The following is a 21356-nucleotide window of genomic DNA, read 5'->3' as shown; positions in this document are numbered from 1 at the left end:
AAAACACTAGTTGGACCACCACTGGTTCAGGCCAATACCCTCATGTGTCTTGCCCACACAGTAAGTATATGTGGCACACATCCCCAACAGACTCACAAAACAGGGTGGACAGGGATGTGAAAAACCACTCTAATCTGACAAAAAGAGAAGAAAAAGAAAAGGACACTTCAGCTTTTTAATTTTTTTTGAAGATAATTTAGCTTTCATAAACCAAAAGAAACATTTACCAAAACCATTCAGTGCATTTTGTTAAAACTGTCAACTTCACAGGAGAGGCTATACCAGGCCAACATATCCAAGTGGTGATTTGTAGCTTACACAGAATTTTCATCTGTAACATCTCTTTTCAATCATTTTCTAGCCATTTTGTAATCTGAATGGCACTGCTTTAAAATAGAACTGAGTTTTTTCCAGAGTTAATTTCCTCTAGAGACAGTTCTAAAACAGAAGGCATCTAGATCGAGGCCACTGCTGCATGATAAAGTGAAATAAACAGCTGGAACCTAGGGGAAGACCTGTGGAGACACAGCTGGTGCCTCCTGGCAAATGGCAGGAGATGGGTCCCATCTGGCCCTCAGCCATGGACAAAGAGAAGAGGGGTTTTCAAAAGGAAATTTAAATAGTCATAGTTTTGGTCAGTCAGGATTAAGAGGCAAGGGTTACATGTGCCTGCCTCTTCAAATCACAGCAGCAGCCACTACCCAAGAGCAGCCATCACATGGACATGGGGCTCAGGGACAGATGGCCCCTCAATCTCCATCTCAGCAACCGCATCCCACAATAATTACACCCAGTGAGCTCAAGGGACTCTTTTCAATCACAAGTGCGGACAATGCATCACTACTCCTTCCTGGTGGTGGGACACAAGTTCAAGGTTGTCTTTAATCCTTCCTTCATCTCTTTCCCTCTTTCTTTGTAGGTGCTTGTCAGGGTTTCCAGGAAAAGGAAGCCTCAGAGGCAATGAAAGAAACAGTAGCCTGGTTTGCTTCTCTGGCTTCCCAAGCACCTCATGGCCAACATGAGGCTGCCAGACAGACTGTTCACACTCTCTGTGTCCAACATTGCCCCAATAGGCATGATGTTCATAAGGGACTGTTTCTTTTTTGATATCGCATCCAGGCATCTTCCACAGCGCAAAATACATCCCATTCTTCATAAATTACCAAAGTTCTTAAAGGTAACATCTCTTTAAAATTGGAAGGAAGGAGGTCTAGAGATGGGCTCACAATACAGCTGAGTCCAACTTGCCAAATTAGTACTCAGGAGACTACTGTAGCCTATCACCCGACTCCCAAGGAATACTACTATAGCATAAAGTCTGGAACGACTCCAGAAATGCCAGGCAGACTTCTGAGTATCTGATGACACTGCCACTGTTAAACACTATCCCAAAGTTGCCAAGCTGCCCATCTTCAGAAGTAACTAATAAGTGCCTATGACAAGAGCCCATTCTAAGACAGGACTTGGTCATCTTTATGCTTTGTGAAGATAAAGAAACTTGAGAAGAGACTGGGAGCACAGCCAACTCTTAGCTATGCAGGTAATACACCTGCAGCTTTCCAGTACATACTCTCATGAACTGGTTTTGCTTAAACACATCCCAATTCAGACCTACTCCTCTTAGGTGACTCAGAAGATCCTAATCATCTCTGGGTTCCAGACATGGAGAGAAGGGGAAGTGACTACCCAGTAACCCAAGTTATTACATGCCAAAGGAGACAGGGTGATGAAGCCAGAGCAGACACTTGGTTTCTGAACACAAGACATTATTTTCCTCAGATGAAAGAGTTCTGTGGATGAATTTCGTGTTGGCAGCACAGCAATGTGAACATATTTAATACTATTGAACTGTACACTTAAAAATGGTTAAGATGGGGGTGCCTGGGTGCCTGCCTTTGGCTCAGGTCATGGTCTCAGGGTCCTGGGATCGAGGCCCGCATCAGGCTCTCTGCTCAGCGGGGAGCCTGCTTCCCGCCCCCTCTCTGCCTACTTGTGATTTCTGTCAAATAAATAAGTAAAATATTTTTAAATGGTTAAGATGGTACACACTGTTATGTGTATTTTTCCCCAATTAAAACGTGTTATTTTGCTTAACCACTGGTGACCAGTAAGGGCCAAGGAAAGAATGTGTTCAGGTCTTCACAGCATTCTATTTCTTTTTTTGTATTTCTGCTCTAGTATGATATCATCAGCGTATAACAAAAGAGAAAGCACCTCAGGAAAAACAAAAAAGGCAGAGGTAGACTCTAACATCCATGAAGCACAGACCTGAGGCAAAACTGCCTCCGAACTAAGCTGCCCTAGTTTTTCCCATGTAAGAAAATAGCTACTTTGGGTCCAGTAGGTGACATACGTCCTTCACTCAAATTTCCTCACTCAAAGCCCCTCTGAGGTAGAGTGCTGGCGGTGCTGGAGAAGACTCTCACCAGTGAAGGCGTTGCGGCAGACACACAGGTAGTCATTGGTTAGCTGGACGCAGTCCAGGCTGCCCTCAGAGCTGCAGGGGTTTGAGAGGCACTCGTTGATGTCCCCCTCACACCGCTCTCCGGCAAAGCCAGGCAGGCAGCGACAACTGTAGCCCCCAATCCTGTCCACACACTGACCACCATTAAGGCAGTGGGGACCCCCAGCACAGTCATCAATGTTCTCTTCACAAAGCAAGCCTGGAGGAAAGAGAGAAGACATAGAGAATGATGACATTCTTTGGAACACTGCCTTCCAGCTGAAGAGAGCAGTTATTCAAGTTACATGTCTCAATCTGCAATGGGACCTTTCAGGTCAGGCAAGGAGAAGCTGCTGTCCTCCTGGTGACCAGTAAGGGCCAAGGAAAGAATGTGTTCAGGTCTTCACAGGTACTCTCCCACAGAATCCACTGAAGCAGTCTCCTGGGCAGTAGCCAGAATTCTTTGTTCCACCTGAGAGACGGGGAGACTGGAGCTCAAGAGGCACCCAGCAATTTTCATTACTTTATTCCCATTATTCAAACTATAAAAACAGTTCAAAAGAGACTATTACAATCAGGACATAGATTATAAGTATGTAAAAATATTGGTAAGAACTAGAACTTAATTTTGAGTGATATAGTTAGGTTTTAGACCACTGACTTTTTTCCTGTAAAATAATGTTTACTAGTTGCTTACTTTTAAAAATTTTAGGAAAAATATTCTGTTGAGAGCTCAAAGGTTATTCCATTTAAAATAGCGCTCATTTAATGTACTATCGATGTAAGTGAGCTATCTAGTATGACATCTGTAAATATTCTTGAGAGTACAAAAGAAATTAATAACAATTCTAGAGATGATTCCATGAATGATCTAAAAAATTATAAAAGAAAGGAAAACAGTTATGTATTCTTGTCACTTATAGTGGTAGCATACACTAAGATAAGCAAGACTATTAAAAAGGAAAAAGAGGGCATCTGGGTGGCTCAGTCAGTTAAGTGTCTGACTATGGCTCAGGTCATGATCCAGGGTCCTGGGATGGAGCCCCACCTTAGGCACCATGTCCCTCTCTCTCTGTCCCTCCCCACTGCTCATGCTCTTTCTGTCTCTCTCTCAAATCAATAAATAAAATCTTTTTAAAAAAAGGATGAAAAGACCTCATTTTCAATAGCAATATCAAAAGACAAAACTAGAGAAATAATCTTAAAAAGAAATGTACTATAGCTATATGAAAACTTTAAAATAGCCCTGAAAGACACAAAAGGAGATCTGAATAAATGAGAAGATGCTATGATTTGGTTAGGAAGACTCCTCATCATGAAGATGTCAGTTTTCCTTACACAGATTCATAAATTTAATACAACCCCCATAAAAAAAGCCACCAAAATTTTTTAATGTAATTAATTTTTAAATGGATAATCTGACTCTAAAGTTATATGAAAAAATAAACTATAACCATAGCCTGGAAAACCCTGAAAACAAAGTTCCTTAATAATTAAAACAGAGTGGTATTGATAAATTAACAGAATAAAGCAGAATAAAGGAAAAAGAAAAAGAAAAAGAAAGAAAGAAAAAGGAAAAAGTCCAGAATAACACCCAGTTACACAAGGAAATTTAGAATTTGATAAAGTTGCTATCTCAAATTATTGCATAAAAGGTCAAATATTCAGTAAATTGTGTTGGGAAAAAATCAGTAGCCATATGGAAAAAAGTGCTACAATATTCTAGTACTTGAAGAAAATATGGGAGAATTCCTTTATAAACTTAGAGTGTAGAAGGTATTACTGACTAGGATTCAAAATCCAGAAGCCATTAAAAAAAAAAAAAGGTTGATAAATCCAATCTGATTAAAAGGAAAAAGCTCCAAGGGTGCCTGCGTGGCTCAGTCAGTTGAGCATACGACTCTTGGTTTCAGCTCAAGTCATGATCTTGGGCACCTAAGACTAAGCCCCCCTTGAGCTCTGCATTCAGCGCAGAGTTTGCTTGAGATTCTCTCTCCCCCTCTCCCTTTGCCCCTCTCCCTGCTCTCTCTCTAGAATAAACAAATCTTTAAAAAAATAAAAATAAAAAGCTCTGCATGAAAAAAATTATAAAAAAATTAAAGACAAGAAATAATATACTGACAATATTTTGTATCATACTTTATCTCTATAAAATATTAACATGATCAATGTAATAGGGGAAAAAAGATATAGATACAAACAGAGAAACCACTGAAGAGGAAAACCAAATGACTCATAGATGAGAATACATTTATCCTGACTGAGAAGAAGCCAGTATGCTCATACACTATGAATCAGCAATATTAATCTAAGTTACAAATGCACATAATTCTCTAATCCAGCAATTCCATTTCTGTAAATTTGTCTACAAATATACACATGCAAGAAACCCAAACTTCTATCACTAGGACTTTGGTTCTATATACTTCTACTCAAAATTCTACAGGATGAAAAAAATTAAGGAAGTTCTATAAATTGATATGGAATCATCTCCAATTAAGTAAAAAAAAAAATCAAGTGTAAGAGTTTATCTAATACCCTATCTTCAAAGTAAGAAAAGGGGTAAATAAAAATATCTTTGTATTTGGCTTCTATATATGTAAGGAAATTCTGAAGGGCACATAAAAAAAAAAAAAAAACCTAGATGATACACAAGAAAATAAAACAAAGTGGAGGTTATTTGCTTGTGAAGAGGGAGAACTAGGTATAGGGAAAGGGAATGGAAAGAGAATTTTCATTTTATGCTTTTGTTACATGTGTATGTATTTAAGAATGTGTGTCTATATGTAAAATTTGGGACATGTGCATAGATTACCTATTTGCAAACCATAAAAAACAAGACAGTAAAAAACAAAACAAGTTTGTGATCCCACTGACACTGAATATTTGGTAATTAGGAGCTGCTAGTAAAATGAACACTGATGCCTAGAGTCCCATCAGAATGGAACCAGCAGTAATACACAGACCTATTAATTGAGAATGAGCTCAACCTCTGCCCGAAGCAAGGTAGTAGGGATACGCACAACAGCTGGCTCTGGACCTGGAACCAGGGGTGCCCCCAGGCCAAGATCCAAAGCTCAGGAGTACTGAAATCATTGTGATAACTCACACAATGAACTTATAGGATTTGACAGTCCCCTGGAGGCTGACCAATGGCCAGAGAAGTCAAGCCAGGAAAAATAAATACCAGTCTACATACCTAACCAAGCACACATAGTATGGTAACTCAATTAATTCTAAGCATGATAAACTCAAAGAGATCCAAATCTACAAATATCATAAGCAAAAGGTCATAAGACAAAGACAAAAAGAGCACTTTGAAAGTACCAAGGGAGAAGCAACTTATCACAAACAAGGGATCCTCAATAAGGTTAACAGCTGATTTCTCCTTAAAAGACAAAAACAAACCCTGGAGGTCAAAAAGCAGTAGGATGGGGGCACCTGGGTGGCTCAGTGGGTTAAGCCGCTGCCTTCAGCTCAGGTCATGATCTCAGGGTCCTGGGATCGAGTCCCGCATCGGGCTCCCTGCTCAGCAGGGAGCCTGCTTCCCTCTCTCTCTCTCTGCCTGCCTCTCTGTCTACTGTGATCTCTCTCTGTCAAATAAATAAATAAAATCTTTAAAAAAAAAAAAAGCAGTAGGATGCCAACAATGAATCATGGAACACTACATCAAAAACAAATGGTAACTGACATTAACATAATAAAAAAATTATTAAGAAAAAGCAGTAGAATGACATATTCAAAATACTAATAGTCAAAACTAAAAGCAAAACTATTGTTTAAGCCATCCTTAACAAACAGAAAAGAGAACTTTTGTTGCATTATAGAAGGGTCAATTCTAGGACTAACATCTGTAATACATAGAACATTCATGGTATAGCAGAATTCTTAGAGTGCAATGATATCTATGTGTTCTCCCACACCCCCAGTCTCTCCTGGAGTCAGATTGAGACCATTTTACTAATTCTGGCCAATGTACTATGAGCAATAATGATGGGTGTCATGTCCAGACTGAGGCAGGGAAAGCTGCTGCATGACTACAAGTCTGTTTCTCTCCTCCTCTGTTGTGGAGGCCTTGGAGGCCAAGTGCTTACAACCTCATAGCTAGAATACAGAGACACTCTGACTTTGAGTGACAAGCATTGTTGTGTCAAGCCACTGAGATCTGAGATTTCATCTGCCACCAGAATCAGAGCTTTCGTCAACAGCAAAAATATCAAAAGGAACTAACTAATAATGAATCAAAATCACTTCTACTTCTCTTTCAACTATTGATTTCTAGAGCAGAGAACTACTCCCCTTTTCACAGGACAAATCTTCCCGTATTTAAAGGTTGTTTCTCTTGAGTTTTCTCTTCCCCTTTAACCTCATTGCTTGATTACTATCCTATCAGTGGGGTACTCTCCTATTTTAAGTTAGTCAAACCCTGAACTCAAGGAAGGTAAATTATCAAAGTTCACTGCACAAATGTCTAAGAGAGTATAAATACTTCCCTGATATTCTATTCTCTTCAACACTGAGATGAATTTCTCACCATTGTGGATGGGCTCAGCTTTTTTCTTTTTACAGGCTGCTCAAAAAGGTTATAACTACACCTCTTCTAACAAAGAATACTCCAAGCTCTCTCCAGAAGATTGTTCAGAGGCAGGGGCAATGCCCACAGTACACTGATGTCCCATCGTTCAGTCTAGGGTTAGCTCCGTAGGCTTTACTGCAATTCTTAGTTAACAGCCTTAGGGCATTACCTTCTGCACCTGCGCTTATGAAAATAGGCAAATGTTTTCATTTCATTCAATCCCCTACCTTATCGAGGCAATACTTAGCAAGTTTTAAAAAATACCGAAGCTAGTAAATGTGAATTATCTATTCAAGAGACCACTAGTTATTTTCCGTTGAAGCACCAAGAAATCTTGCTAACCAGGCTAGTCTTGTTGCAACACTGCATCATTTCCACATTCCGTGTTTCATGGGACAGACGATGTCAACAACAACCAGAAAGAAAGGAGAACATGAGTCAGAACATCAGAGCTAGGCAAGAGATGAGAGAGTGCAATGGCCTGAGTTACTGGAATCCAGAACTAAATGCTTAATATTTTAAAACCTCCTCCACACTAAAAATGGATTTACAACATAAGAAAATGCCCTAGATAGAGACGTTTAGGGCTGATATCATACCTCGAGTGCCTGGTGGACAGGAACACTTGAAATGGTTCACAAGGTCGACACAGGTGCCTCCGTTCTGGCACGGCTGATTCTGGCACTCATCTACTTCATACTCACAATTGACACCCTGATACCCTGGGACACACTGATAGGAATAAGCGAATAGGAAGAAACATTGGATAATTGTTGGAAACAGACCACCAGAACAAATGAAATCCGGAAGGTTGCTGTATACCTCTGCCCAGCCCCGGCCCCCACCCAGCTCTTATATGCTTCTCCAGCACCATCACACGCCCTACCAATCATCTGGTGCAGGGCCAACTTGCAGCATACTGATACTGACACCTTCCAGTTGAAAAGCCACTTTATAACAAAGGCAAGAACTCAACAATCTGAGAGATATTTCAGAGTTGACACCTGTGCAAAACTTTCATCACTCCTCAATTTAGGTTTTCCCATCTTTCAAATATGCATTCCTTGGTATGCAATGAGGACCCTATGACTCAGTCCAACAGTATGTGTGGACAGTAGTAAACGCGCTGCATTTATTGATCTCTGGATTCAGGAAACCACACATATGTATGAGAAATTGGCTGAGATGGGGGGGGAGGGGTTGTGTTAGCTAACATAGTAGACACAGGGGTTCAGAGGAAAAAAACCCTGACTGTGAAGTGGCTTTATTGGGTAATACTTCGATAGGTTTGCATGTGCGGGCATCCCTCACAGCATGAGACTGTCCAGAGCAGACAAGAAGATAAGGAAAGGAGGGCAAGTGAATTCCAAGGGAAGGGGGTAAGAGTGAGGGGGCTTACATGTTTCGTGCAGCCAGGCCCCAGTCTTTGGGTCAGAGAGTTCTGAAGGGCAGCACTGGTCTGGGGTCTTTAGGTCCTGGGGCTTACCTATGGCTTGCAGATATTGGGTGCAGTTTTGTAGACTATACAAAGCAGAAAGGCTCTACATGGCTAAAAACATGCTTTATTAGGGCTATTTTTAGAAAAACTGGATGTGTAAAAATTTTTGTTTGGTCCTGGTGGCTTTTGAACTAACAGGTCTCAGCCCTCTCTGAAGGAATAACTGTGGGGCCAACATAAAGAGACCCATCTTTAGCTCATTTATGAGAAGTAAAGCTTTTCTCAGTGGTCCTGGGTGGCCTAAATTGCTATCAAATACAAGTCTCTGATGTCTTGTTTACATCTTGCTCTACCCATTATCAGCGCAACCATCAGGAAGACAGTGCCATGTTCCTTCATAGACACACACTTCCTCAGACATATACATGTCATACTTAGTGTGATGCTACATGGAACAGCCTAAGCAACTTCGGGACATACCACAAAGTGGCTTCTCCTATCTCAGCTGCTATTTAGGAAAGTGCCAGGGGCCACTGAGCTACTGGCTAAATGTGCCTAAATGCACTCTGGCAGTGAAAGTTGGCTCTGAATCCTGAGGCAACTCTATGCAAGTGAGATGGCTTCAGACCTCTACAAAAATACCTTACTAGAGCCATGTGAACTTATTATACAAGGGGATGGAAATTGGTGGTGGCTGGTAAACAATATATAATGGTGATTGGTTAAAAAACACAGCTATAAATTGTAAAAATAAGTCACAAGCAGCTAACTTCAGTATGTTAGTGCTCACAAGACCTGCGCCATCTTTGGGAGGTCTCTGACATCTGCCCACTCATCTCACCTCACATCTGTACCCGCCAATGAAGTCCCTGCAGGTGGCTCCGTGCTGGCAAGGGTTGGACGAGCACTCATCGAGCTGCTCCTCACAGTAGCTCCCAGTGTAGCCCAGGGGGCACTGGCAGTGATGCGAGTTGCCAGCATTGATGCAGACACCGGAGTGCTGGCACAGGTGGTCAGTGGACACCCCTAGGAAACCGAGTATGAGAAGAAACATCACAGAAGAGCACCCGTGTCAGGTTCAGACCAACTAATGGTATTCTTATCTTGTTCATGACCCTCAGCACCAGATTTATATTGAAAATAAACCAGCCCTGGGAGTCTGGGGGGGCTCAGTTAGGTGTCTGGGTTTTGACTTCGCTCGGGCAGTGATCTCAGAGTTGTGGGATGGAGCCCATGTTAGACTCCATGCTGAGCATGGAGTCTGCTTGAGATTCTCTCTCTCCCTCTCCACTCTTCCCTCCCCATCCCTTGCTCTCTCACTCTCTCTAAAATAAATAAGTAAATCTTAAAAAAATAAAATAAAATAAAAATAAAAAAGAAAAGAGAAGAAGTAAGTCCTGAAAGTGGAATATACCTTCATTTCATTTTACATACTTTTCTTTTTGGAATCTCTAAGCCTGTGCCTCTGCTTTTTCACCTTCCATATCAGACCCTTTCTGTAGAGCCCTGCCCACCAACCACTGTCTGCTCTCCCATGATTAACAATACCTGCCCTAAAATGCAGCTAGTTGGCTGATACTTTGGGGAGGGACCCTGGAGCCTGAAGAAACAGAGCTCACCTCTGTGGAAAGCTGCCACTTCACAGGACACATTAGGCACATCACAGTAAGCACCAGCCCATCCAGATGGACACAGGCACCGAGACTCTGCTTTTTCCTGAATGCAAGTACCTTTGTTTTTACATGGAGACCGACTACAGAGGTTCACCAGGGTCTGAAACAGAACAATACAGCAACATCCAAATATCAAAAAAGAAGAAAATAAGTCACACACACTGAATTTTAAGAATCAAAGGAGAGCACACTAATTTAAAAAAAAAAAAAAAAAAAGAGGCCTCAGTCACATCTTAAAATAGTCCAATGTTCTCAGGTAATCCAATCATTTTACATAGTCTAATTCTTCTTAGCTCTGCTATTTAAAAGGTTCCTACCACAGAAGTTTAAGCATTTGAGGGAACCTAATAATTTAAGTTATTCCCTATGTTATGATTATGTCCAGATCTGTGGCCACCCTGCACAGCCAGAAAGAAAGAAATTACAGCTGTCAGACAGGTCCATAACACCTGTGCTAGTTCTGTGGGAGAAATCTATAGGGGTCTCAGTCAAATCTATCCAGGTGAATATGAGTAAAAGGACTTAAAGCCTGTTAATAAACCTAAAAGTTGTCAGGAAGCTTATTTAGAGGGGAGAAAATCAGGCTTATGAAAAACATGAGGCAAAGAGTATGAGTGGACTAGTCCTGTAACTCCATAACTTGCATGTGGTGACTTGATCCCCGGGGAGAGCATGGTCACACTCATGGAATGTCTGTGAAAGAAGGTGCCAGTGCGTTTGGGTGGAGCATGCCCTGCTACATGTAACCTCACACTGTGAGAATGAGCAAGAGCCCAAGGAAGAATGTCCTTCTGATCCATAGAACTAGCATCAAGCTGTTTAATTTAATATGCAGAAGTAGGTTATTGGCATGTCGAATATAACCAAAGCCTAACTGAAATACACATTCTAAGTCTAGTTAAATTTGGCCACTTGGTTCTAAATTCTCTGGAGTTCTATCATCCTATCATTAAGAGGTGAAAATAGCATAAAATTAAAAACAATGTGGGGTGCCTGGATGGCTCAGTTAGCATCTGACTTTGGCTCAGGTCATGATCTCAGGGTTCTGGGATCAATCCCCACATCGGGCTCCATGTCTAGCTCCACACAAAACGCGGAGTCTGCTTACCCCTCTGTCCCTCTCCCCATTCATTTGTTCTTTCTCTCTCAAATAAATAAATCAAAAATAAATATAAATAAATAAATACAATGCTGTTTGGTATGCAACTCTGGAAAGATTACTTTGTCCCCTTTGGGACTCAGTTTCTTCTTTCAAGAAATGAAAGTTTGCCCTTGTTGGCTCTGAGAGTCTATAAAAATGTAAAAAAAAAATTTACATAAATGAATTTAAAAAAACTTTTGGCAAGCTTGGTTTTGAGAATATTACAACACTGCAAGACATAATAATAATCATTATTTTCTGCCTAGATACTGTATCTGATCTTCAAAGACTTTAGACTGTTATCTTCCTTTTTGTATTTCCAACATAAATACTATCTATGCACTTATTTTCCACATGTATTTCTCTGCAATTCTTGGTTAGCCTGTTACAACCATCTCATGCTTGTAAATCGATATAATCTTGCCAGTGTCACCATTTTGGAATCTACCAGCTGTTAAGAAGTTATGCAGATTTATCTCAGAGACAGATTCTGAGAGCCAGAATTTATCTCAGAGACAGATTCTGAGAGCCAGAATCTTCCCTTTTAGGAGGGGCTTATTCTGCTTAGAAGAAAAATAAGTGTAATATTCAGCTACTCTGAGGGAGCTCAATGGGCTGAAATTTAATTACCTGACAGTTTTTCCCCGTGTAGCCCAAGGGGCAGGTGCAGCGGTAGGTACCCAGGCCATCAACACATATTCCTTCATTTAGGCAGGGATGAGAGCTGCATTCATTGATCTCATGGAGGCAGAAGGGGCCAGTGAAGCCCACAGGGCACAAGCAAGTGAAGGAGTTAATCCCATCGACACAGGTGCCACCATTGAAACAGGAGCTGAGAAGCAAAGAAAGCAATGCCAGCTATGTAATCTGATTCCTCTGACCTGCTATTTAAAAGTCAGTTTCCTAGAATCTAACATGTTACAGAGGCAAATACTCCTGAGCATCTTAAACTCCTAGATCTAATAAATTTTCTTTTTCCAAATTAGACTGGGTGTCAATGAGCTTGAGTCCCAGCTTCATTTCTACAACCAAAAAGGTTACAGGAGTAACCTGTAAAGTGAGGGTTTCCAGGTTTTACCCAGTCCTGTGGTTTTCCATGTATAACATTTCACTTTATCCCTAAGTCAATTTAATTTATAAGAAAAATGCTTAATAAGTAGGTCTGGACTCTAGATTTCTGAAAGAGAAACAGAACAAACTTGTTGAAAAAAAAAAAAACCCAACAACCTGGAAATTACTAAAGAGTAATGACAAATCTGGGGGGGGGAATTTTAAAATGTCAGCTGAAATGAACAAGGGTCCAAGAGGAGAATGGAACAGCATTATAACTTTTCCTATTCCCTAAGCATAAGAAATAAATGATGGTCTGTCCCACTAAGCTTTTCAACCTCTGACCTTTCACCTGCTAACTACACATTTACAGGGCATCAGGAAGTAGGCAATAGAAGACAAAGCAATGGGACCCAGGTAGCTACCTTACCCTGTGCTGTAACCACAGCCTTGTGCTCTATAGTTTTCCCTCCTTTCCCCATTCTCCCCATAAGACAGTGGTGGCTGTTGAGTGTATGGGTTGCTCACCTCTCAGTGCACTCATCGATGTTGTTCTCACAATGGACTCCATCAAATCCCAACTGGCACTTGCAAGTGTAACTGTTGACATAGTCAGAACAGGTCCCTCCATTCTTACAGGGTTCACTCAGACACTCATTCATGTCTGTTTGACACTTATCCCCAATAAAGCCAGGATTGCACAGGCAGGAGAAAGTATTCATTCCATCTACACAGGAACCTCCATTCTGGCAAGGATCTAAGTCATTACACACAAGAATTAGAGCTCGGAACTATAGCATCGATTTAATCTTAGACCTAAAGGTGAGTGACCTGAACTAAGTCACACTAAGAACAGTAACAATTCTCACTTTTCTCTACTTGTACTTTTCTTTACAGGTATTTTGCCTTGACTCCACCATTTACGAAAATGAATGCAGTAACACTTACCTGAGAGTCTTAGCCTATTTGATAACTGGAATGAACTATGCACACGCACCACTAGCAGTTTTGCAAAATTAAGAGTCCTAAAATTTATAATGGTTGCCCACATTTGCTAATCAAGTATGTGTTCCCAATATACAGAATCTCAAAAATACCAGTAAAGACTTTCAAAAGGTGTATGTGGTAATGGGAGTGGGTGATGTAGGATAGCATATATACTAAGCAGCCCCCTGGGCTGATCTGTATTTCCTATCTTTGTCCTCCCTTCATCTTTCATTTCCTTTCCTTAGCTCTTCTCTTTCCTGTTTGTTTTTGTTTTCTAGAATCAGGAAACATTAACAAAAATTCTATATTGCATAGATCAACTTTAGAACACTTTAGGCTCACAGCAATTACTCAACAAATTTTGAGCTTCTATCATGGCACAGTCTTCTAAAATATAGATGACATATAAATCAGAACAAGAAAAATAAGAGTTAGCCCCTGTTCTTAAGGAGCTTAAAATATATTGCAAAGACTGGTCCTCTACATAACAAGAGAACTAAACAGCAGGTGGGTAATGTAGCCCTGATTTGATAACAGGCTTATTTAAAACTTACTCATCTATTAGGTTAATTCTACTTTAAGGCTCATCTGCAATCTTTACTGGAAAAATTGTAAAAATGATTATTATTCCTTCTTATCCACAGCATAGCACACTGTAATTTCCATAATGTCTTTCAGGAAACTCACCATAACTTACTGAATTATTACAAATTAATTATAAAAATTTTAAATACTGAAAATTTTGACTCATAAAATAATTAACGTGGAAAAGAAATCCAAATAATTTGATCCCACTCCTTTAAATTTCTCCATCAACTGCTGTGAAATATTTTTCTTCACTACTTACTATACAATGTTGAATTTGTCTGCATATCTTTCTTTGCCAATAGACTATGAGTTTCATGAATGTAAACACTGAGTTTTATCTACCTTGGCATTGCCAGGACCTAGTTTGGTGCCATCTATATGGTGATCTGATATTATGTATGCTGTGAATTAGGTGCCATTACTTTTAACACATTGTGATAACCTTGTTTGAAATTTAATGATTTAATCACCACACAAGTAACTGAGTACTGATAAGCAGTGAATACTGATAAGTAACTGAGTATATCACATGCGTGTGATGACAATGTCAAAGCTGGAGAAAGAACCAGAAAGATAAGATGTATGTGGAACAATCCCAAGAGTTTACAATAGGATGAGAATAGCTAATGTTCATGACAGTCAAAATGAAAAGACCTCCTAACTAAGCACTAAATAGGATTCTCAGAGAATACTATCTCAGTAGTGAGCCATTTTAGTCCTAGACTAAAGGCTGTCTGGACCTAACAAATCCTGAAGAAAAGACCCAAAGGATCAAACTGTTTCCAAATGGTCCATAAAACAAAGCGTGAAAATACTCTGAAGATCTTTGTAAAAGTCTAGCATCCAATAAAAATTTACCTGGTAGGCAAAGAAGCAAGAAATACAACTCATGATGAAGATACATGTCAAAAATAGATACAGACCCAAGGGGCACCTGGGTGGCTCGGTGGGTTAGAGCCTCTGCCTGCGGCTCAGGTCATGATCTCAGGGTCCTGGGATTGACCCTGCGTTGGGCTCTCTGCTCAGCAGGGAACATGCTTCCCTTCCTCTCTCTGCCTGCCTCTCTGCCTACTTGTGATCTCTGTCAAATGAATAAATAAAATCTTTAAAAAAAAAAAAAAAGAAACAGATCCAGGAATTTCCCATATGGTAGATTCAGTGTGAAGACCATAAAACAACTATGATAAACATACTCTCTGTATGTTCAAGAAGAAGAAAGCATGAACATGAAAAGGAGAGAGTTAAAGGTATAAGGAAAGACTCAAATCAAACTTCTAGAGATAGAAATACAATGAAGAAAAAAAATAGTATTGAATGAGATTAGCAGCAAACAAAACACTATAGAGGAAATGACCAGTGAACTTGAAGATATATCAAAATATCTTCAAATAATAAAATTATCTAAAATGAAACACTGAGGGAAAAAACTCTAAAAAAAATAAATAAGTATAGTATTGTTGAACAGAGAGACAACTTCAAGCAGCCTAAAAGATGTATGATGAAATTTGTAAAGGGGAGCAAAAAAGTTTTGAAAAAAACAGTGCTTGAATATTTTCCAATCTGGACCCATATATCCCAAAATGTCAATGAAACCCCCCTCCTAAAGGAACATGAAGAACAATAAGGGGCATTATAGTCAAACTGCTAAAAATCAGTAGAAAGAAAATACCTTAAAAATAGCCAAAGGAGAGAAAATAATATAAAGAAACAAATATAAGAATCATTGCAGATTGCTCCTCAGAAAAAAATCCAAGGTAAAAAAGAATGGACGGATGACTTGACAGTGCTGGAGGGAAAAGTCAACTTAGAATTCTACTCCCTATGAAAATATCTTTGAAAACTGAGCCAAAATAAAAACCTTTTCAGACACAGAAAGGCAGAAAGAATTAATCACTAGGAGATAAGCACTACAAGAATTATTAGATTAATTTCTTCAGGCTGAAGTAAAGTGATGTAGATCTATGCAGAATGCAGAAATGCAGATCTATGCAAAAGAATGTAAAACACCAGAAACTATAAATATGTTCTTATGTATAAAGATTATTAATTTATTTTTACATCTCTTGAAATTTAATTGACCATTTGATGCAAAATTAATATTTTGAGGGATTATGATACATTTATGACAACAATGGAACAGAAGGCAGAAGTGAAAGTATAAGAATACTTTCTTTTTTTTGTAAGGTTTTTTTTTTAATTTTTAAAAATATTTTATTTATCCATTTGACAGAGAGAGCTCACAAGCAGGCAGAGAGGCAGGCAGAGAACTGGGGGGGAAGCAGGCTCCCTGCTGAGCAGAGAGCCCGACGCGGGGCTCTATCCCAGGACCCCGGGACCACGACCCGAGCTGAAAGCAGAGGCCCCAACCCACTGAGCCAACCAGGTGCACTGTTGTAAGGTTTTTATGTGCAATATAAAGTAGTAGAGTTGAAGGTAATCAGTTAAAGTTGCATACTGCAAACCCAAAACCACTGCTACCACCACCACCAAAAAAAAAAAAAAAAGATACTGTTAATGTGCCAGCGGGGAAATAAAATGCAATCCAAAAAATGTTCAGTTATTTCAACGGAAGGCAAAAAAAGAGAGGGAAACGGAAAGAGAAGGAAAAAGATAAAGTAAAATGCAAGATGGCAAATATTGAACTCAGTTTAAATGGCATGAACACCTCAATTAGAAGTTAGACACTGTCATATCAGAGAGAAAAAGCAAGACTCAATATATGGTCTCTAAAAAAACATACTTTAAAGACACAGATAGGCCAAAAGGAAAAGGATGGAAAAAATACCCAACAATAATCAAAAGAAAGGGAGGGTAGTTATATTAATATCAAACAAAGGAGACTTCAGAACAAGGAATATTACAAGGGTTAAACAAGGTTATTTCATAACAAAGGACTCAATTCTTCAAGAGAACATAACAATCTTAGATGTTTATGTACTTAAAACCAGATCTTCAAAATACATTAGGCAAAAACTGACAGAATTACCAGGAGAAATAGACAAATACACAATAATAGTGAAAGACATCAATTTCACTAATTCATAGGGGCGCCTGGGTGGCTCAGTGGGTTAAAGTCTCTGCCTTCGGCTCAGGTCATGTTCCCAGAGTTCTGGGATTGAACCCCAAATCGGGCTCTCTGCTCAGCAGGGAGCCTGCTTCCTTCCTCCTCTCTCTCTCTCTACCTGCCTCTCTGCCTACTTGTGATCTCTATCTGTCAAATAGGTAAATAAAATCTTTTAAAAAAATCACTGATTTATAGAATAAGCAGAAAGAAAATCAGGGAAGACCTAAAAATACTATTAACCAATTTGAATTAGTAACAGCTATAGAACACACCAAGAAACAGCAAAACAGACATTCATTTCAAGTGCACACAGAACACTTACCAAAACAGACCACAGACTAGGCCAGAAAATATGATTTAATACATTTCAAATAATCCAAATAATGCAAAGTACGTTCTCTGATCACATGGAATTAAACCAGATATCATAACAAAACTATCTGGAAGCAATCAGCAACAAAAGATACTTGGAATTAGCAACAATATAGATGGAGCTAGAAAATGTAATTCTAAGCAAAGTAAGTTGGAGACAAATACCATATGGATATGATTTCACTGATATGTGTAATTTAAGAAAACAAATGAATGAGCAAAGGGAAAAAAGAGAAAGAGAAAAGGAGAGAGAGAAAGAAAGAAAGCAAGAAACAAACTCTTTACTTTAGAGTTACCAGAGGGGAGGTAGGTGGGCAAATGGGTCAAACAGGAGATGGGGATTAAAGAGTATACTTACTATGATGAGCACTAAGTAATGTGTAGAATTGTTGAATCACTATATTGTATAACTAAAACTAATGGAACAATGTATTTTAATTATAATGGAATTAAGATTAAAAACTTGATAAAAAAGATTTAGAATTAAAGAACACACTTCCAAATAATTTATGAGTCAAAGAATGAATCAAACTGGAAATTAGAAAGTATTCTGAAAAAAAAAAAACAAAAAACCAGGATATATCAAAATTTGTGAAATACAGTTAAATCAGTGTTTTGGGAAAAAAACATATGGCACTAAATGTTTATTATGTGAGAAAAGTAGAAAGAAATAAAATCAATGGTCTATGCTTTCATCTTAAACTAGAAAAAGAAGGGCAAGCTAGATCCAAAATAGGAAGAATAAAGACCAGAAATCAATGAATTAGAAAACAGCAAACCAGCTGAGAAAAATATAAAACTAAAAATGGGTTCACTAAAAAGATTACTAAAATCAACAATTTTCTACCAAGAGCAATCACAAAGAAAAGAGAGATATAAATTACCAATATCGGAAATCACCAGAGATCTTACAGTAAAAGTACAATATAGGAATATTATGAATGCCAATAATTCTGACAATTTAAAGAAAGTAAAACTAATGCTCTGAAAGATACAAATTACCAAAGCTCAATTAAAAAAAAGATATCCAGAATAAATATATCTATTAAAGACATTAAATTTATAGTTAAAACCTAAGAAAGAAAGTTCCAGACCTAGATATTTAGTAGATATAATACCAACTGTACACAAACTCTTTCAGTAAATAGAGAGGAACCAATTCCCAATTGGTTCTGAGGCCAGCATTGCCCTCTTACCAACATAGCAAAACAAAGTTGGGGAACAATATCCTTCATGAACATAAACACAAAAATTCATAACAAAACTTTGAAATCATATCCAATAAATATGAGAGAGATAATACATAAAGACCAAGTAGAATTTATCCCAGGAATTTAAGGTTAGGTTAACATTTGAAAAACAATTAACAAAATTCACCTACATAAAAAAAAATATATTACTCCCTCAACAGATAAAGAAAAATCATTTGAAAAAAATCAACATTCATTCACTGTAAAAAGAAAAAAAAACTCTCAGCAAACCAGGAGTATATGGTAAATTTCTCAATTTGATAGAAGACCAAAAACAAAACAAAACAAAACAACCCAAAAAAGCCCCAAACCTACAAGTAACGTCATACTTAGTGGCAAAAGACTATATACATGCTTCTCCCTGCCCCAGAATCAAGAACAAAGAAGGATTTGCTTGTCTTACCATTTCTATTCTGCATTTACTAAAAGTCCTAGCCAGTATAATAATGCAAGAAAAACAAAATGTATACAGATTGAAAAAGAAATAAAAATATATTTGGCTATACTTATTTAGAGATAACATGATTATCTGTAAAAGAAAAAAAAATCCTGAAAATGTAAACTAAACTAGAAGCTAAATTAATATAGAATTAATAAGTGAGGTTAGCAAAGATTACCACACAAAATTACTCTTTAAAACCTTTAAAACCCACACTACATGTAAAAATTATCTCAAAATAGATTGTAGACTTAAACAGTGCTAAAAAGTATAAAATCTTTAGAAGAAATCAAAGGAGACAGACCTCAGTGATCTTGGGTTAGGCAAAGGTTTGTTAAACAACATACTAGAAAGATGAACTCTGAATGATTATATTGAATTTCATCAAAATTAAACTCTTCCTCTTCAAAAGACAGTCAAAACAGAGGCTATAATTGGGAGAAGATAATTTTAAGGCAAATATCTGACAAAGAAATTATATGTAGAATATAAAGAACTCAATAATAAGACAAACAATCCAATTGTTCAAGCGAACACAAGTTTGCAATAGATAGTATAGCAAGTAATATAGGTGGCTGATGAATAAGCACATGAAAAGATGTTCATAATATTAATAAGTAGGGAAATTCAAGTTAAAACCATTGTGACATAGCATATACAGCCACTAGAAAGGCTAAAATTAAGGGCAATCACATCCAAATGTTCTTGAGGATGTGGTTGACCTGGAACTCTCAAACAGTGCTTTTGGGAATGAAAATGGTAAAACTATCTTGGAAAACATTCTGGCCATACTGTGAAATATATTGTGAAATATACCTACTACATAATTCATCTATTCCACTTCTAGATATCTACTCAAGAGAAATAAAATCACATGTCTACATAGACTCACTAACAGCAGCTTTATTAATAATATTCCCAAACTTTAAAAAAGCTAAATGTGTATTACATATATATATATATATATATATATATATATATATAGTATATCCAAATTATGGAATACTACTTAGCAATAAAATAGAATGAATTATTAATACATGTAACACAGATGAGTCTCAAATAATATGTTAAATGACAGAAGTCATATTTCCTCTTCTAAAAAAAAGTTCGCATGAGATGATTCGATTTACATAAAATTATAAAAAATGCAGGTAAATTTGTAGTGACAGAGGTAGATCCCTGGTTGCCTGGGACAGGGAGGGGAAAAGGAAGAGAAATTTAAAAAGAAAATATTTTTAGGTGGATGGATATGTTCATTATCTTTAGAGATGATTTCAGTTGTCAAATGTCAAAACGTACCGAATTATACATTTAAAATATTGGTAGTACACTTTATATTAATTATACCTCAATAGATCTGCTAAAAAAAAAAAACCCCATCACAGCCTTGTCCCCACTTTATCAGTATATAAAAATCAGTAAGGGAATGCTTAAAGAGATTTATTGCCTCAACTCCTAAAGTCATGAGCTTTGAAAGAAGATTTGAAAAATCCTAATATTAAAGACACATGATAAACTGTTAGGATGGCCAGTCTCAGCACTAAGAGGCAACTGTCTTGATGGGGCTCTGCTCTGCTCCCTGTATGCCTCAAGGAGCATATGAGCTAGCTGGCATACTCACTGGCAAGACAGTCATCGATGTCCTCCTCACAGTCCATACCACTGAAGCCTGGAGGACACTCACACATGTAGCTGCCCTGGGTGTTATGGCAGAGACCGTGGTTCATGCAGGGCTTGGAGACACACTCATCAATGTCAATTGTACACCGCTGACCTAGAAATACAGGTGCAATGAATGAAGGCAAGGCCCCTGAAATGTATGGGGCACCGAGCTTCAGCTGTGGAAGATGGGGATATTCAGATTGGTCTCCTGTTTTGGGAAATCTTGTAAGGCTTTGTGCCCTTATTTTTATAAGGGCACAAATATTTTTTATAATTGTTATAAATTATTTGGGGCAAGTTTTGTCCAGATGGTAAAACTGCCTTAGAACATCTTGCTTTTAGACTCAGGCAGGAGTCTTCCAGCCACTAGGGGGCCCCAAAGACATGAAAATGAAAACGGTTTTCTAAGTCATGCCAATTAGCACTCCTACACAAAGGCAGGGGTTCTTAATGATGGGCAGGGCTCAGAAGACCTGGGCCTTCAATGTCAATCTGAAGATCTGACCACTTTGTTTAAAACTTCTGCCTTCTCTAACTCCTGTATTGTTACCTTGCCAGCCAGGGGCACACAGGCAGGTGTAACTTTCAAAATTTGGTGCCTCTTTGCAAACAGCAGCATTTTCACATGGGTTTGGGGAACAGGGAGCCAACACCGTCTGACAATTCTTGC

General features: G+C 38.4%; 1 protein-coding gene across 5 annotated transcripts in view; it reads right to left on the bottom strand.

The window, feature by feature from the left end:
* Positions 1 to 21356, bottom strand: part of NOTCH2 (notch receptor 2) — a 199007-nt gene that overhangs the window by 15137 nt on the left and 162514 nt on the right. For 4 of the 5 annotated variants that reach the window (XM_045081842.1, XM_045081844.1, XM_004771037.2 and 1 more), the window contains 8 exons: positions 21237 to 21356; positions 20646 to 20798; positions 12850 to 13078; positions 11902 to 12103; positions 10077 to 10230; positions 9299 to 9483; positions 7619 to 7751; positions 2427 to 2663 (listed from right to left, as the gene is read on the bottom strand). In XM_045081842.1, coding sequence (XP_044937777.1) covers positions 2427 to 2663; positions 7619 to 7751; positions 9299 to 9483; positions 10077 to 10230; positions 11902 to 12103; positions 12850 to 13078; positions 20646 to 20798; positions 21237 to 21356 — 1413 coding nt within the window. The remainder of the gene's footprint in view (positions 1 to 2426; positions 2664 to 7618; positions 7752 to 9298; positions 9484 to 10076; positions 10231 to 11901; positions 12104 to 12849; positions 13079 to 20645; positions 20799 to 21236) is intronic. The other variant, XM_045081846.1, reaches the window with a different exon arrangement.

The sequence above is a fragment of the Mustela putorius genome, unplaced genomic scaffold, assembly GCF_011764305.1.
Source record: "Mustela putorius furo isolate JIRA1106 unplaced genomic scaffold, ASM1176430v1.1 tig00000585_pilon_pilon_pilon, whole genome shotgun sequence".
NCBI lineage: Eukaryota > Metazoa > Chordata > Mammalia > Carnivora > Mustelidae > Mustela > Mustela putorius.
The sequence above is the reverse complement of the archived record's forward strand: the minus strand, read 5'-3'. Positions and strand labels throughout refer to the sequence as shown.